This window comes from Pinus tabuliformis, chromosome 5_2, assembly GCF_031772625.1.
Source record: "Pinus tabuliformis cultivar Carrire ecotype Pingquan chromosome 5_2, CPIR1, whole genome shotgun sequence".
In the NCBI taxonomy this organism is placed as follows: Eukaryota; Viridiplantae; Streptophyta; class Pinopsida; order Pinales; family Pinaceae; genus Pinus; species Pinus tabuliformis.
Window position 1 is genome coordinate 189,878,127 of NC_142306.1, and position 19,139 is coordinate 189,897,265.

Sequence of the window (19,139 nt, forward strand, 5' to 3'; positions counted from 1 at the left end):
GGTCATATCATAAGCTTATGTTATAATATATGACATTAATGATAAGATGCATCGCGGCATCATGGAAGCATTAGAAACAAGAGCTCGTGACATCACCATGGGAATCATGAAAGACAAAATCTATGACAGACAAAACAAGAAGGATATAGCTCTTGGGAACATCAGTGGACATTGAAGGAAAGAGTCATCTAGAACAAGGCTCATCATACATCAAGTCAAAAAGGAAACATTTGCTAGTTGGGGATATACAAGATCCTCAAAAATTCTCTGATGGAATCCTCATCGGAGGATTCACTAATCTAGAGAGGAAGCAAGTGTTTCAACAAGAACTCCAACTTATGGAAAGCATGAGATGATGGTGTGATGACATGAAGAAGATCAAGGGATTAAAGATATTTTCAATCAAGGAAGCTGCTGGAAGAAGGCTTCATGAGCTGAAGGTAAAATAAGGTATGTATTCTTGTGTTTAATATTACAATGTCATGTCACATGGCTGCAGGTAACATGGATCATTACTTCTATCTTGAGAATCATGATCAAGAGAAAAGGCATCTCCTCCTCTGAAAGGATGCAAGAAGGCATAAAACACACTAGATGAAATCAACATAATATGTCCTCATATGAAGTATGAGGTGGTTGATCACAACTAAGAAACTCTGATTAAAAGCCCCTGGGAATGGAATGCGTGAGGAAGAAAGAGATCATGAGATATGCAACCCTGATGAAGGCGATCAACATCCAAATGATCAAGAAGACTTGACTATAAAATCTCCTGGAAAAATATGAAGACTCTAATGGAAAAGATGAAGACCCTTGACAATGAATATCTTTGGGAGATGTGTCAACATGTATGCAAGATGTTGATACCTACATGAAGATGTCATGATGAAGAGCCATCTCGAAAGGTACAATTTGATTTAATGTTATGCTTTGATTTCTTGAATAATATCTGGATAAATTCATGCAGGGCTACTGGCACAAGAGTTGTAAGTACAAGTACAACTAGCATTCATGTGGTGGAAAGAAATTCCTAAAAGAAATATGATGAGGAAGAAATAGCCACATGATGAAGGTTCCAGATATGTATCAAGAAGACCACTTTCCATGAAGAAAGGAAGGACATGACAAACTAAGAAGGAAAGTGATCAATGGTTGTTGCCCTACAAGGAAGAAGCTCAACAAAATTCCATGACATCAAGAAGAGAAGTTGATCAAGCAGCTGAAAGGACCCACGAAAAAGAAGTTGTTGATGTATAAGAAGAGTCCCTAGCTAAGAGAGAGCGCTGACAAATTCCTGATTAAAAGGAAGCTTGGACAAGTTTTTGATCAGAGGAAACTTGGGCATCTCTTCCCCAGTTGAGAGGGAGAGATAGACACAACATTCTTTTCTTCACTTTGGAAGAAAGAATGGAGGATTGGGTAATCATCTAGCATCCAATGCTCTTTGAGGATGTGTAGGGCCTCCAAGACAAGAGTAGGCAAGAGGACCGATATTCTTTGAGCGCTGGGAACCCAAGATAAGAATAGTCGTAGAAGGTCATACTCAGTGAACACCCGGGTGGGTATGTACCTTGAGAGACAATGATGAAGGTGTCTATAGTCATTGGTCTCGCCAACATTGTGCAATAATCTAATAAGAGACAGAGTTGTCAGTCAAGGCCTTGCTGTGGAAACAATGTTGGTTACTATGATGCTATACAAATGGGTTACCATTCCGATTCTTCTTATGAGAAATTCTTCAGATTGAGAATGACCAAGTACCATCATGAATACCTCCCTAGTTAAGGGGGAGTGTTGAAGACAGTGTAACTAGGTTCGATCTTCATGACATTGTAATTATGATTTTTGTAAAAATGAATTTATTATTCCTTGCTACATGGGTTTCATGAGCAAGAAGTTTATTTACTAGTAGCTCCCATTGAGAGCCTTATGATGTCAAAGAGTCAATGTCATGTTCTTCTTGAGCCTATACAAGTCTATAGAAAATTCTAAACGCCCTCCAAAGACGAGCACAATCCTCTTGAAGAAAGCAACAAACAAAACGATGGAAAGAGCAGTTATGTCGGCCTCAAATTGTATATTGAAGAACAGTCATGTCGGCTCAATTAAGGTGACATATCTATTCATGAATACAAGTCAGCTTACATACAGGACAGACCACTATATATACCCAATAGGGTCTGTGCAAAAGTGAGAGAAGATAACTCAGATTTTCTCGGTGATTCTTCATGGGTACAGTTACAAGATCTCGAACTATTCAATGATAATTACAGTGAGTAAGACCTCACAATCTCAGAAGGTATCAAGTTCTTCGGATGGACAACATAAAGAAGATGTCAATGACTCCATCGTAACTCATTCTCGGTATAACTGTGAAGCATATATCTCACAGTCACACGCTCTAATATGGCATACGATCTCGGCATTATTTCTAAGTAAACACATAAATGTGATCACTGATATAATCTCTCTCTCAGCACAATTATAGTCTTGGCTTAACTATGGGTCACAATGTATTCGTTATGATGTGGTTACTCAACTGTGATACTTTGTCTCGGCGTAATAAACAATCCCAGCATACATATGATGACGAAAATCTCAATACATGGAGGAAACATAGTCATAGACTCGGCATACACATAATAAGGTTACACTCTTTGTCAGCAAGCATTCTGAATGATGGTGATCATGATCTCAGTCATGATCCTCAAGGTCATAATCTTAATAAAGATCTCGATAGAGAAGAAGTAATGGCCTTGGTGTTGCAGTAGTAATGACAATCTCAATGATGCAGTAAAGATGGCTTCAGTGTTGCAACAGTAATGATGATCTCAACAGCAAGAAGAGGATTGGTGTCTTGGTCTTGGAGTGGCCTAGCAGGTCAAGGGTTGTGGTCTTGGTATTCGTCAATTGGAATCTCTATAAGAAGAATTTTGTATGGGTGTAATGTCCCTTCCTAAATTATTTTGGAACAGGATTAATTTCTATATTTTGGGGCCGATTTTGGAGGTGATGGGGCCCATTCGATTTTATTAAGAGGCTAGACTTAGTAGAAGTTATTTTCATGTAGTTACTTTGTACGTCGGGGCCACCCACATTAGGAGAATATGCATTCCCTAGTTCGATTTGCATGAAGGGGAAATCGATGGTTAAGTGAGGGACCCAAGATGGAGGGAAAATGGAGGGAAAAGTGCTCCACGAAATCTATATAAGGAAGGAAACTCTCCTCATTTGTGCATCTTATCTTTGACATATTGAACTCAACCTTAGTTGCTCGAGCTGCTTAGCCGGGTTACTGTGTTGTTTAGCACACGAGTGTCTCCGAGCAGAGATCTCAACTCTTGCTTTGGTGGAATTCGAGTGCCACCCTAAGAAGGAAATTCGTACTACCTTGGAGGAGAGTTGGTGGAGTTTCACAATCATATCATTCAACATTTGTCTCAGCCAATGCGTGTTTCTGGAGGACGCAGAAGGGGAACATGCAGGTGTTGCTTGTGGGTTCATACAGGTAGCAACTACCTAAATTATTTTGGAACAGGATTAATTTCTATATTTTGGGGCCGATTTTGGAGGTGATGAGGCCCATTCGATTTTATTAGGAGGCTAGACTTAGTAGAAGTTATTTTGATGTAGTTAACTTTGTTGTGTGTGGAGCATGATTGTTCAAAGGTCTTTGTTTCAGCCGGATGTATACCCTAGGAAGTCTTGTACACCCCTCCACGCGGGGGGGTGCGAGGGGGACTTGTCCCCCCCGCGGGGGTCTGGGGGGTCCGGGGGCCAGCGGTCCCCCGGCGGGGCTTCGGGGGCAGCGCCCCCGAAGCTAAAAACAAATGTAAAATTGCCTTGTAAAAGTATAGTAATTTCTAGTCAATCTGGGCCGTTCATTAGGCGAATGATCTGACGGTAGAACTTATGTTTAGTTTAGGGTTTTTTGCCCTAGCAAGCAACCCCTTTCTTTGTATGAGGGTATTGTATTTGAGGCTGTGAAAAATAGATGTGTATTCTGTGAGCGAGAAACAGAGAGGTGAGACTGTGAGAGAAAACAGAGGATATTACAGCGGATTTGCTGGAGGTTGTCTCTTCATTTTGCTGGATAATAGAAAGGAAGGAATAGTTGTTCGGGGTGGAAGTAGCCCAAACTGGGTGAACCACGTATATCTGTGTCTCTCTTGTTTTGTGCGTTTTCTGTGTTTATATTTCTGCAATATTTTATGTGTTACATTACTCCGTAATATATAATTTCTAACAAACTTGTACGTGGGGGCTACCCACACTAGGAGAATACACATTCCCTAGTTTGATTTGCATGGAGGGGAAATCGATGGTTAAGTGAGGGACCAACAATGAAGGGAAAATGGAGGGAAAAGTGCTCCACAAAATCTATATACGGAAGGCAACTCTCCTCATTTGTGCATCTTATCTTTGGCATATCGAATTTCTCTTTGGTTGCTCGAGTTGCTTAGCAGAGTCACTTGTTGTTTAGCAAGAGTTCTTCAAGCGAAGAGCTCACCCTTTCTTCGGGGACTTCGAGTGCCACCCTAGGAAGGTTTTGCTTCATTTCTTCAAGAGGAGGATCTCATTGTGATTTCCAGCAATTGCATTTATCTCTGGGTGGTGCATATTATTGGAGGGCACAGTGAAGAGGAGGTTGATTTTGCTTGTGGTGTCTTGCAGTGGATTTTGGGTGAGAGATTTTCCAGAGAGGAGGCATCGAAGGATTGTTGGCATTTACGAGACTTTTGGAGGTGGAGAAGTGTTCTACCTTGCAGGGTGATTTTCACACTTCTTGGGCTAGCGCAGAGGCAGCACTAGGTGCTCACATGGAGGGTAGAGTATCAATATTTGAGGCTGAACTTCACCTTGGAGGTCAAGGGAAATATTTATAGAGGTGATTGCTGCATTTTTCAAGCTTGGAGGAGGATTTTGTTGGTGTTCCTTGCAGGCCGTATTCCTTGAGCAGTTTGGAGGGCATAGGACCTATTGGAGGGCAAATTTGGAAGGTCAAAATCCGGCCAAACCATTTCTGGGTTTTTTTGGGTTTTTGACAAGGATCCCAGATACAAAGTTTTAGAATTTTCTGAGCACCGGAAGTGGGGTTTCTAGCCGTATCTTTGCAGCAGACACTGCAGAATCGCTGGGAATCGCACAATGCCTTTGGGGGTCGATTTTGGGAGGTCAAAATCGGGCCAAACCATTTCTGGGTTTTTGTGGGTTTTGGTCAAGGAAGTGGGGTTAAATTGGCAACATTTTTCAGCATCGAAGGTGGAGTTTCTTGCAGTCCCTTTCCAGCCAGCAATGTAGTTGTCTGGGCAGCGCGGAGCATTAGAGGAGCAGTCATTTCCAACATTTGAGATCATTGTATTAGCACCTAGGCTCTGTCATGCTTGCCATTGAGGCAAGCCCAAGTTCATTCCTCCATACTATTGTACTTGCTCCATTGATTAATAAAATGGCTCAGTGGGTTCTTACTTCCAGAGTTTTTATGAGCATTTGCTAATTGTTTAAAATTTATGTGTTGTAAATCGTTTTGCTTTGCATATCATTGTTTATTTAAGTTAGCAACATTACAGCGGGTTTTCCTCTCCAAGAGGGAGAGGTTTTGGCCCTGGCAGAAAGCCAACATCGTGTGTTATTCTCTCTTTGTTTTGGTAGCTATTTGATGAACTAAGAATACACACTCTAATAATAACAAGTAAAGACTATGCTAAGAAGAAAAACTAAAAACACCTCACAAATAGTTATCAAGCTAAGAAGAGTCACATTAACTCTAGCTGCCCTAGATTCTTCAACACTAATCTCATTATAATTTTGTGCTCAAAGTGCTTATTATAGTCTTGATCATAAGTGGATTGGTATATTGATAAATCTTAAGACATTTCACTTTTTTGAAGCATCTTGTTCTAATTGTATCTCATTGAAACCTAGTATTAACTTTCATATATAATTTGCAGTTTAGATCTAGATCTAGTTTTGCATTCTCTAAAATTTACCTCCAAGCATAAGCTTGGTTGATAGAAATTTTAGGATACTTCCCTAACTTTCATTAAACTTGATAAAATTGAGTTTGGAGAGAAAAAGTTAAAACACATGACCTCGCAGTTCTCTTGTGGTCGAGCACTTGTTGGAACGAAGGCACGTGGGTTTTCTTGAAGTCTAGGCGGGTATTGTTAATGGCAGAGTAAGTGCCTCCTCATCCTAGCCTTCTTACGCCTCCTCATCCTAGCCTTCTTGTAATTCACCTCAGTCTCATCTTGCATTTGTTCATTGTAAAAGTTGAATTGTGAGCATTTCATTTTACATGCAAGTATTACATTGTATTTCTCTTATACTTGTCATTTCAGTTACTTGCTCATTGTTCATTGATATCAATTCTATCTTATTTGATCATTCTTCTTAAAATTACAAATATAACTGTCATTTACCTTGCAAATCTTTCTATTGCTCATATTTCAATACTAACATTTGTCTTGTAGCATTGCCTATCTTGTAACTCGAAGCATCATTTTCTTAATTCGTAGGCATCATAATTTTATTTGAGCGTTGTTTAAAGGCATTGGTCTCTCATCTTTTATCTTATTGGATGCCATATTGATTTAGCACCCAATCATTAGGATATACCAACCTGCATCAATACTTATTTTTTTTTATTTTTTTTAATCTGTGAATGGGCAGAGAATGCATGCATATTGTTGGCATTGGGCGGGGTTTTTGTAATATTCCTAACGGAAATATTAAGTGAATAACAGAAACATTCACTATAACAACGACTAGGAAATTCAACACATACGCAGGAAATCACAACACGAGGAAATGCATCGTCGTTTTATTTATTTTCGAGCAAATAGAGTACAAATGAGTATGAAAGAGGAACTTGGGCTTGCTACAACAAGCAAATCCAAACCCAAGTGATGATCAAGCTACCTGAATTTCAGATGAGCTCCCCACCATGATTCTGCGCTAACTCAGAAATTTATTGCCACTGCTGCTGTAGGTGAACTGAGATTTTGGCCATCAAATCTACTCAAAAAATTCTGCAAAATTAAATTTAGGCTCTCCACACCAGCTCCAACAAAACCCAGAAATATCTCACAGACCCAAGCGGTGGAAATGGTCATCGAGTAAATTGCGCCCTCCTCCAAAAATTTATGTTGCTAACTATTGAATGGAACTAGGAATTCTGCCCTCAGAAGTGCTTAGAAAATTCTATAAAATTAATCCTAGCCTTCTCTCACAAAAACCCATAAAGGGTTTGGGCTGAATCCACCGACCCTTGGTGATCCCCAACAAGTGTAAATTGCTCAATTTGGCCAAAAAACACCCTACAATTTAGATACTGATGAATTTGGCCCCAAATCTCCCTCCAAGAAATCCTGCCTAACTCCTACAAATTTCTCCCCTCAAATACCAAGCAAATCCCAGCTCGAATGCTCCCCAAATTCTGAACCTCTGCAAGTGCACAAAAGCTGCTAGTAAACCCTTGTGCGAACCTTGCAATAGATAAATTTAGTCTTCCAAAATGCAGCACTCTCGGCCCTGCAAATCCAGGGAAAACTTGTCATCCTTATGGATAATTCTCTACAAATTCTCTAGCCAAAACTCTACTGTAGACTAGCTTCTCTCAACCCCTTCGAATTTCCTTTTGCACCCTAAGAGAAGCACGCTCCAGTTGGAAATAGTATGCAATGTAGCTACTAGAGAAGCCCTAAGATGGACTCCTTACTCCCCTAGGGTGATACTCGAAGTTCACCGAAGGTAGAGGTGTAATTTCGCTTGGAATTCCTAGTGCTAAACAACATTTTTCTTCTTGTGCTAAACAGCACCAAGAGAAGATGAAAGGTGAAATGTAATAGTCAAAAGATGATTAGCAAATGAGTCCATCCTCCTTTTATAATTTCTCCCCATGCTTCTAGACTCCTTTTTTAATTATTATTTTATTGGTGGGGGCCATTTTCCACTAAGTGACTTTTGCCTCCATTTTAATAAAATAATAATTTGCCGCCAATCTCCAATAAAATAATACTTGCCACCTTTCTCCAAAATAATATTTTCCCCTTTACTTAATATCACCAAAATTAGGCAAAATTCCCATGCTCACAAAATTGGGGATATTACAGTCCTCCCGCCAAAAATTGCTTGTCCTCAAGCAATGCTGAAACAAGCGCCCCCTCTGCCTGCTAATCACCACTATCATCACCAGTAATACCAGGGTCCCAAATGTGCCACTAATTCAGCCCCGATCTCTGCACTGTCTGATCATGAAGGAATCTCTCAATACCAGGATCCCAAGGCATCCTGATCAATGTGAAGCACCCCTTGCTCCACTCACCGTCCAACCAAGTATAAGCTCCAGAAGCCCTCTGCATACTATCAATAAGTAGAGCATCATGATAATGTAGGACTTTGTCCAACTCTCCATGAAGTTGCCCTACCAAGTAGTCCACCTCATGCACACCAAGAGTAAACTCCTGAAGATACAGCCCAATCCCTGTGGGGACGAAGTCTCTCCTGCATGAGCTCCTCCTGATATCCTCCTGCTGACCAACCTGCCATGCTGATGAAGTCCCCCACACCATCAGCGAGTCACTGAAGCCCAATGGAAAATCTGAGTGATCTCCCCCTATAGCAGCCAACTCATCCCTAAAGGTCGTTGAGTTGTCTAGTACTGCAATGCTCGGGTCCCATGCTCGTCTCAGAAAAGCGCCACCATGTTGTTGCTACACCACTCTAACTCGAATAGGTTGCCCATTGTGTGCACACTGTAGCCTCCTCCCCTGAAAACTGGAGGCAAAATATCGACGAAGGGCAAGCTCATCCTGCCCAGATGTCTCTATGATGTCAATATCTACCCACCCATCACTAGTCTCGATCCTGAGCTGCAACTGAAGAACCCTGCCTCGCCAAACAATGGAGGCCTCAGTGATCCCCCATGTGTCAACCCCAAAGTGAGCTAGATCACCCTCTGCTATGGTCCTGCTCCTCACGAGATGGAGTGGCCTATCAACCAACTGAATCCTTGGATTCCCTAGCCAGACCTGCGGCAACATAGCTCTAACAACGATTCGGATCTGTATGTTCCTCATCCCTAGTCCTTGCATGCAACCAACATATAGACCCCATATATCATGAACTAATCTGATGCATGCTAAACTACCCTGTGCTTGCCACTATGTAGTACCGATGACTGCTAGAAGCCACATGTTCCAAATAACTACCCCTGAAGGCATCCAATAGATAGGTATCTAATACTCGCAATCGGCTCAGTGCATGCGGACCCATCCTGTTCGTGCCAACCACCGCCACTGAGTCTGCCATCCGCCCTCTCGATAATGTGCCAATACAATGTCTAGAGGTCAGACACATACTGGAAAGTTGCCTCAGCCATACACGGTATCCTCTGCTCATGCATGGTCCTGACATGCCTTGTAGTGACACATGTCCCCCTCGTGACCAACTCCCCAGGCATAGGCTCACTGATGAACAATATGCCACCCCTGTAGATGATCACCTCATCTCCCAACCTGTGGCTACCAACTCGTGCGCCGACCCAATGCCACTGCTGAGAAGTCTCTCCCCTAATGCATTGAGTGTCATCCCAATATCTCAAGTGAGCTCCCTGTCCCCCGCTGCTCGCGCCCAGAGTGTCAAAGGACAATAGTCAAATCGCCTGTGTCTGTAAGTGATGTATAAGAGGGACAGGCGTGTGAGTCCCCTTGAATACCATCGAGTATCGCTCATCTGCGTCCCTGTCGATCCTGGGTGAACTACACCCAAAAGAATGTCTGGTGTCTCTGTCCATAAGTCTCCTTGGAGGCAACCCTCCAAGGCCTCATTGTGCAACACCATATGCCCCTGCATCCCACCGAGTATCCATGTACTGCTCGACCTAGCACTGTACCTTGTGGTCTATCCCTGGACACCACTGGATACCCCGTGCTACTGTTGTACCATCCTGTATCATCTCGTATCCTACCTGTGTCACTGTACCTGGCACTCCCCACGTGTACTCGATGCGATGTGAGTTGCTCAATGCAAACCAACATGCTACATCAAACAACCACGCATCTCCATCCTCCTCTACAGGCCACTGCTCATCACTGCATACCTCTATACAACACTGGATGCTAGGGTCTAAATTGCATCTGTATGCATCAAGTCACATCCCTCTGCATAACACTAGACTCTGCAGCATATCTCTGTGCACCCCTGGGTACCATTACCTACTGTCGTGCCACCCTGTATCATATGCCATCCCACATGTGCCAACGCATCCACCACTCTACTAGTAATCCCTCCATGATGCGAGCTAAATCTCCCCATCTACCGTAGAATACCTACTGGCTCTATGATGTGATGGGAAATCCCACTTGGATCCCAACAACAGTCTGACCCTTGAGTCCCTCTAGTAATCCATGGCCTCTGCTGAAAAGTGGCCATGGATGTATCCAACTGCCTATCCTGCTCCATCGGGTACTGGCGCAATACCTCTCGCCATCCAATCCCAAAGGAGGGATCGAATGTACAATCCCCTATGGAAGGAACAAGCCCTCCAAGCTGATGCAGTGTCATACTCAACTCATGTCGCTCAATCCTGCTAACCTGGCCATCCCCTAGGGTATGTCTAGACAACTCTTCCTCCCTCAATCCAATGCGTAAGGGTGCGCTAATAATGTTGTAGATCCCGTTAATCTGCCTCTAAAACGAACTGTGCTGAAATCCCAACGTGTGGTCTCTATGTTGCCCCTCATCAATGGCTAGCCCAAAGGATGGTTGCACATCCTCCTCCATCATGGACTCAACATGAGCCTCCAACTGCTCCTCCATACACAACCCAACACGCAAGGCATGCTCACCAGTTTGCTTATGTAAAGATGAATACCTTGTATACTCAAGCTTTGTGTAAAATTCGCACTTGGAAATTTCCAAAATGTCCTTCTAGTTTTTTGAGTTTTAATCATTTTCTTCGGTGAGGGATTTTGTCAAACATATCATAAGTATACTACTGTAGATGTATTCCTTAATTCTGGACTCAAATGGAATTAAAGTACCAATAGGAGAGAATATGAAAATTGCCTCAAAATAACACCATGTCATTTACATTAAGTTCATTAATAAAATGCAACACTGATATAATAGAGACAATCATAAAGTTTATTGCTTCTCTACAATAGACAACCCAGAAAATGTATATGAAATAATGCATAAGATATTAAATTCTAAGCATAGGCAACCTCAACATTAGCTTGTCACAATGACACAAAGTATGATAGGAATAGTGGAACCTGGAGTAAATCAACGTGATGTAGCTCTACTATAATGCTCAGCCCAAGAAGTCATTTTAGCAGTGATGTCTTCAAGGGTTTGACCCCTTTCATTTTATCTGATATTAATATTTTGCTACAATCATAACTTCATTACTAGAACTCCTTCAATAGATGTTAAACTCATGCTCTCCTCAGTTGATATATATATGCCCAGCAATTGGGACCAATCCTAGCTCCTTAAAACAATAATTTCAACCTCTAATTAGGGGAAATCCAACCAACGAATAATGAAGAGAACTTAGCCCACAAGTATGGCAAGATGACAATTAGCTTACACCTAAAATAACTCGTACTTGTTTATACAGACCTCCGGTTCTCAGCAAGGTAATGCAGCGAGCAGTAAGGGACAAGTTCGACCCATAAACAGTGAGTAATGCATCCTTTCTTCAACAATATCTTGGCTTTGCAAACCCAACTACTTGTTCCAGAACTAAAAATGGAAGAACACAACCCTTTTTAATGATGAAACTTGTCCTTCTTTCCTCAAGAAAAACTCGATCTTCAAGCAAAATGAGGCTCAGCCATTAAGAGAGAAAACACTGCCTCATTGGACATTCTTTTGTTCAACAACTCAACCCACAAATGGCTTGGTAGCTTGGTGTCTTCATGGGTATTTCTCAACCTATCAAAATGAGATAAGAAAATTCATGTCTTCATGGGTATTTCTCAGCCTATCAAAATGAGATTAGAAAATTCATGTTAGAAGAAAAAATCAATTAATACCACCTTTTACCTCAAATATCTTCAACAACAAAAAATTCTCCTTGGTAGCGCAATGATGAAATCTGAGAGATTCTACTCTCTAAACCAACTAGGGTGTATAGTTTCAACCACTGTTTTAAGAAACGGCCGAACCGACTCTAAAACAACGAGCCAGACCGAGCCATAGCCTGGTCGGGTCAGCTCGGTGGCCAAAACGGTTCGGTTGGCCAAGTTGTTACCGAGTCGGCCAAGCCGATGACCGACTCGGCCGGCTCGATAACAACCTGATCGACTCAGCCAAGCCCGAGTTAACTTGGATGGCTCGGTCACTGTGGCAAATTAATGACCTGCGAATTTTTTTTGAGGGGGAAATGGACCCCACAACCAATTCTAATTTGGCTTAGGGTTATTTTGAGGTCCATTTACCTCTCCCAACCCTATAAAAGCTACCCAACCCCTCTCATTTCCTCACAGCTATCTCATTGCATTTGTGTGAGAATTTGTGAGGAGTTTGTGAAGAGTTGTGGAGTTTGTTTTTGGAGCAACAGTGAGGAGTCTTGGGCAAGCATTGGAGCAGCAGTGAGGAGCTTCTTGGGCAGCCATTGGAGCAGCATTGAGGAGTTGGTTTGTTGGAGCAGCATTGAGGAGGTGGTTTGTGCCTAGAGGTATTTTTTTTCACTTCTAAAATATGTTTTTGCTTATTTATTTTTTTGTGCAAATCTGGAAATTGAAAAGAGTGTTTTTTGTAAAAGAAATGAACATTGAAGCAATGTTATTTTTTTTGTTTTCATTTTCAGATTTTTTCCTTTCATTTCCAAGTCAAAAAATGGCTCCTAGAGTGAAAGATGTTGCTTGGGCATATGCTGAAATGGTTGATAATCAAATGCATTGCAAATTTTTCCATAGAAAAATTAAGGAGGGTCTTGGGGGCATTCATAGGCTGAAACAACACTTAGCAGATATTGGAGACCAAATTACTCCATGTGAATCACCACAAATTGGGGAGATTAGGAAGGAGTTGTTAAATAGCTTTGAGAAGTTTCAGGAAGAAAAAGTTAGGCAAAAAGAAATAGAGGCTGAAATTGGGAAGAAGAGGAGTATACAACAAATGATGGCTACCAACCCCCATTTTGATTTTGAGGGCTCTTCATCTATCCCTTGTACTAATGCATCTAACCCCTTCCTGTCAGGCGGAAAGAGTCGATAGTGCGGACACAACCAACCTCCCTAGGAGCCTAAGACTCTCTAGTGACAAACAAGACAAACAAGAGCAATCCTTCTCTAAACATGCATTTACTATACGAGAAATCAAGTGTTTAGATCAGTGTTGTTAAAATCGCGATTTTATCGGAAAATCGCGATTTTTTCGCCCAGCCGATTTTATCACGATTTTTATCCATAAAAATCGGCAAATTTTTTTTATACACGATTTTTTCGAAAAAATCGCGATTTTTTGTGAAAAAATCGTGACAGGCGCGGGCAGCGGGCTTTTATATGCAAAAAATCGATTTTTTTTTTATTCATTTGGCTGTTCGCGCGGAGGAGGAGGAGAAGAGGTGAGGGAGAGCAGCTGAAGGGTTTCCGTCGGATTTGGGAGCGAATCCAAGCGTTTTTAGGAGGAATCCAAGCCAAGATCACCAATTTGTCCATAAAAGAGGTATGTAGATTAATTTTTTTTGGTTTTGCTTCTATAAAAACTTTGTTTTTCATTGTTTTTAAAGAATTTTTTGAAATTTTTCATTGATTTGGGATGGGTTATTTGTTATGACTATGAGAACCAATTTTTTATTTTTATTTTCTCATTTTTTTTAAACATTGTTTATTTTTTTTGAATTTTCATTGTTTTTTGGCATTTGGTTGGGTAACTTGGGTTTAGAAATTGGGATTTTGGAAATAATTAACTTGTAATTTTGTAAATGCTAAATTGTAATTTGTATTTTGTAATCCTAAATTCCTATTTCCTAATCCTTATTTTTCCATAGGTTTGCAAATTCAAAAACAAACATGCCAAGGAAATTGGATCCTTTCTGGGAATATGGTGACCCTAAAACTCCGAATGATAGACAAAACTTGTATTGCAAGTTGTGTGGAAAGGAAATATTCGGGGGGGTGTACAGGTTGAAGTTCCACCTTGCACAAATCCCTGGACATGATGTGGGGCCCTGTCTAAATACAAATGCTGAAATTATCCAAAAAGCCATGAGAGCATTGGGAGAATTAGAGCACACTAGAGAGGCCAAAGAAGAACTCAAAAGGCAACTAAAAAGGTCAGCTGAAGGAAGTGGGCCAAGTGGCACTGGTTCTACTGCAGCGTCAGTCAATCCGGTAGCTGCATCATCATATTTTGTTCCTCGAACCACACCTGGTTCACAACCAACTATTGGTTCAATGCTAAAAAGCACTGAAAAAGAAAAAGCTGACAAGTTGATGACAAAATTTCTCCTCTGGAGTGATATTCCTTTCAGCATTGTAAGGAATAATCCATTTTTCCAACCTACTGTTGATGCTATTGCCAGTGTTGGCCCGGGGTACAAAATCCCTTCTCTTTATGATTTCAGAGGCCGGCTTCTTCAAGATGAAAAGCATGACTGCACCCAAAGATTGGAGGATTTTAGGGCATCATGGGCACAAACAGGATGCACTGTTATGTCAGATGGTTGGACTGACCAAAAGGGGAGAACCCTTATAAACTTCTTGGTTAGTTGTCCCAAGGGGACTATGTTTATCAAATCTGTTGATGCAACTGATCAAATCAAAGATGCAAAAACTTTATGTGATTTGCTGGATGTGTTTATTTTGGAGGTGGGTGCAGAAAATGTTGTCCAAGTCATAACGGACAATGCTGCAAATTATGTTGCTGCTGGTAGAATGCTTATGGACAGGCATCCTGCTTTATTTTGGACACCTTGTGCTGCCCATTGTATTGATTTGATGTTAGAGGACATAGGGAAAATTCCCTTTGTCAAAGAGGTTGTTGACTCATCAAAAAGCATCACAAAATTTATTTACAACCACACATCTGTGCTTAGCTTGATGAGAAAATGCACCAACAACAAAGAGTTGGTGCGCCCCGCCATTACACGGTTTGCGACGAATTTCATATCTCTTCAATCCCTCTTGAATTCTATGTGGGATTTGAAGAGAATGTTTCTTTCAGAGGAGTGGCGTGCTTCGTCAATGAGCCGCAAACCAGAAGGAGAGGCCGTCTGCAGAGTAGTTTCATACCAGGAGGACTTCTGGGCGGGAGTGCAGGAGGTGTGCGCTGTTACAGAACCTTTGGTAAAGGTTCTTCGGTTGGTTGATGGTGAGAAGCCCGCAATGGGCTATTTGTATGAAGCCATGGATAGGGCCAAAGAAGCCATTCGGTCCTACTATGATGACAAGGGAGATGATGGGTTCCAGAGACAACTCCTTCTATGGAACGTCATTGATGAGCGATGGAACAACACACTCCATCGTCCCATTCATGCTGCTGGGCTTTTCTTGAACCCTGCATTTTCTTATGCATGTGGGTTTAATTTTGATGTTGAGGTCGTGGAAGGATTATTAACCTGTGTCCAGAAGATGGTGAGATCTTCAGAAGAACGTATGGAGATCTCTAGACAAATTGAGCAATATAAGTTGTCAGGTGGCTTATTTGGCTTTGAGATGGCTGTCATTGATAGGACGGTTAAAATGCCAGGTATTTTTTAGTTTGTAGTATGTACTTTGTAACTTTGTTTCAAATTTCATTGTTTCTTCAAATTCCATTTTTTTCTTATGTTTATTTAAAATTTTATTTGTAATTTTGTTGTAGACGCATGGTGGAAGATGTATGGTGGCAGAGTACCCCTTTTGCAAAATCTTGCCATACGCATCCTCAGCCAAACATGCAGCTCCTCGGGATGTGAGCGCAATTGGAGTGTATTTGAAAAAATACACAACAAGAAGCGCAATAGGTTAACACTTAAACATTTAAAATATTGCAAATTTCCAAATAAATTTTTGAATTCATTAAAGTTTTAAACAATATTTTTTTTATAATATTAATTATTAATTATTAATTTATTATTTCATGAACTTTGTACAGGTTGGAGTCCCATAGACTTAATGACATGGTCTATGTCTACTACAATCTTCGATTGTGGGTGAAACAACTAGAGAAGACACCTGATACGGAAGCCATCTCATTGGATGGGATTGACACCACTGCTGAATGGAGGGTTGAGACCGAGAGGCCTCTCATGGATCCCACTGAGGATTGGTTAGTGCAGGATGAGGGGGAGGAGGAGGAGGAGGAGGAGCAGGAGCAGGAGCAGGAGGAGGAGGAGTTGGAGGAGCAGGAGGAGGAGGTGACACCGCCTACCCGGGCTACCACTACCACCAGTAGAGGACGTGGTCTCCGTCCACCTCAGCCTCCTGTAGCTGCTACTACTAGTTCTTTAGCTTCTAGAGCACGTCAGACTCCACTGCCATTTCCACCAGCACAGGCACCAGCTTCTACATCTAGAGGGAAAGAGAAAGCTGTGCCATATTCTCGCAAGAGGGGCAGAGGAAATCAATAGGATTAGACTTTCATTTTATTGTATATGACATTATGACATGATGAGATACATTATCATATTTTTTGTTGATATTTTGAGGCTGAGTTGGACTTGGGACTCAGGACTTACTATTCAGGACATGATTCAATGTTATGTGTGATTTTAGCGCTAGAAATTATATTAAACATCTTATATATTAGTTTTTTTATCATATTTATGTGTCAATGTATTTATTTTATGTTGTAGATGGTTTAGATATTAAAAAAATTGAAAAAAAATGAATATTTTTGTGCCAAACGATTTTTTCCCCTTTTTTCCGATTTTTTCCCGATTTTTTCCGCTTTTTTCCCGGCGCCGATTAAATCCCGATCGCGCTTTTAACAACATTGGTTTAGATCCTACCTGTAGTCCAACGCTGTTGTAGCAATCCAGCCTCGCTGATCCGGATGAGCTCCTCCTTCACTTCGAAACCTGCATTCATTAACAATCAAACGATTAAATAGCACTTGATAATCTCATAAAATAAAACATATTTAACACATAGACCAAGGAGTACATGAAACAACTCATAAATAACAAGTTATTGAAAAGAATGGACTCATTTGCATTAATAGGAAACAAAAGGAACAATTACAACCTGAGCCTTGGTGTTGTGCAAGTCCCTCCCAGGGTCCATCAAGAGTTCTCCTTTACTTTGACAAAGCTCACCCACTTCCAAATAGAACAAGCAAAGATGGCAATCTCTCCTCACAAGCTTCTAAATGGGAGTCATAATTCCAGCAGCATCTATCCTTAGAAATGTTTAGCTTTCAACCTCCCCTCCTTCTGGCCCAATGCCTATATTTATAGTGCTCAAGAGGAAGTTAATCAGGTCCACCATCAATGGGATAATCCCCTCTTTGGTAGGGATACATGAACCATCTGGAGGCGCTTCATACACGTCAAACATACTTCTAGAAGCCTCTAGAAATGACCACAAGTAACTTTTTTGGAGTGAAACTTGCGCTTTTTGACCTTTACAGGGGTACGCACCTGCCCCTTTACATACAGAGCGTACAAGTACGCAGTTTTTGTGAACATCAGATGCGTATACGCAGGTAAGGCCGAGAGAATCTGTGTACCCAGAGATAAACACATTTACAAAGACTTTCTCTCTTTTTGGAGTTTGACATGGAGAACAGAGGCATAAGACTTGCCCAGGAGGATAGCATGACCGTTGATAGAGCCATACTAACTGTAAATAGCCATGGTGACATTTTTTAGTGTAACAGATTGCCCCCTAAAGTGCGAAGCCTGTAGTAGATTAGGGTTTTGTATTATCTAGGAAGGGTGAAGCGCTTTATCATTTCAAGGATTATCTCGTGGAGAGCCTGGTCAGAACCTGCAATTTTCAACACAAAATACATGTATAAGATTATATCATCGCTGAGGTAGGCATTCCCATACTCAGATCAAAACTTTAACTAACAGACTAACTACTCTGATACAGGAATGATCTTGCAGTACATCATAATCATAGACTTGCGTGGACACAGTATGGACGCAGCCATCTGTTTATAATTGGTCTAATATATAATGAATACAAAACTCCTCGCAGCCTGGATGGTGGAAACTAGATCCAGGGTCTTCATCTCTACTCCCCGAATTGGTACGATTCTAGCCATGCGAATAAATGAGTTGATGTCGAACATGGTAGAAACCACTTGATTACCAGTCGATGATGTAAACTGTTAACAAGTGTGAGAGAAACCACCAGTAATGTCAATGGTTCTCAAAGTACCCAGTACAATCCATGAGATGTGAATGAATGAGTTGATGTCGAACATTTCACGGAATCCTTCGATCGAAAGTCAATGATGTAAACTGACGTCAAAGGCGAGAAACCTGCCATTGATGCATGCAAACTTCAAGGTACTGACGATTTCTAAGTCATCTCTCTAGATAACGTGCTGATGTCGATAGAAAGCGACCCGTTGCAGGCAAGCCCACAACACGAAATCATTGTTCAAGTTGAAGAAATGTTGCTGTAAGGACTGACTCAGGGATGGTCAAATGGACAACAAGTATTTTGCAGATGAAAGTTTATTTGCAGAGACCTCTTGAACACATAACGACACGACAGATGGTTTGGTTACGATTTGACCCAAAGTTAATATTTTGCAGATGAAAGTTTATTTGCAGAGACCTCTTGAACACATAACGACACGACAGATGGTTTGGTTACGATTTGACCCAAAGTTAATACCCGGAAACGGTTGAAGACTTTCAAAGTGGTTTGATCAACTTTTAAGGCAAAGGATTTCCCAACCCAGGTGAACGGAAAGTGTCGTGTTCAAGAGCGGTGATAAGGTTCTTCTGTAACAAAGGATAACAAATAGGTTCATTCTTCTCTCTTTTCCCCCACCATTTCTGGCAAGTACCTCTTTATTTTTAACAAGCTTGAGGAGGATAACATATGCTTGATTATAAGCTCATCCTTCGGATGAGTCCAACCTAGTTTTGATTCGAACCCTAGGAAGGAGTGGTTCGTTCCTATTTGTAATTGAACAGGTCCTTTACTGTGAAATTTTAACGAGCCCAGTATAGGAGAAAC

At 41.3% G+C, this 19,139-nt stretch overlaps 2 protein-coding genes across 6 annotated transcripts in view; one reads left to right on the plus strand and one right to left on the minus strand.

The window, feature by feature from the left end:
- LOC149158201 (uncharacterized) overlaps positions 1-19,139 on the minus strand; it is a 90,395-nt gene that overhangs the window by 32,179 nt on the left and 39,077 nt on the right. Inside the window, exon 6 of one of the 5 annotated variants that reach the window (XR_016261664.1) lies at positions 16,949-17,017. The exons of the other annotated variants lie outside the window; for them this stretch is intronic. The gene's annotated coding sequence lies outside the window, so the exon portion shown is untranslated. The remainder of the gene's footprint in view (positions 1-16,948; positions 17,018-19,139) is intronic. 5 annotated transcript variants of the gene reach the window in all.
- Positions 15,580-16,711, plus strand: LOC149158202 (uncharacterized). Its single transcript, XM_089437720.1, has 2 exons — positions 15,580-15,961; positions 16,093-16,711. The coding sequence occupies exons 1-2, from the start codon at positions 15,834-15,836 to the stop codon at positions 16,565-16,567; spliced, it is 603 nt and encodes a 200-aa protein (XP_089293846.1). The 5' UTR covers positions 15,580-15,833; the 3' UTR covers positions 16,568-16,711.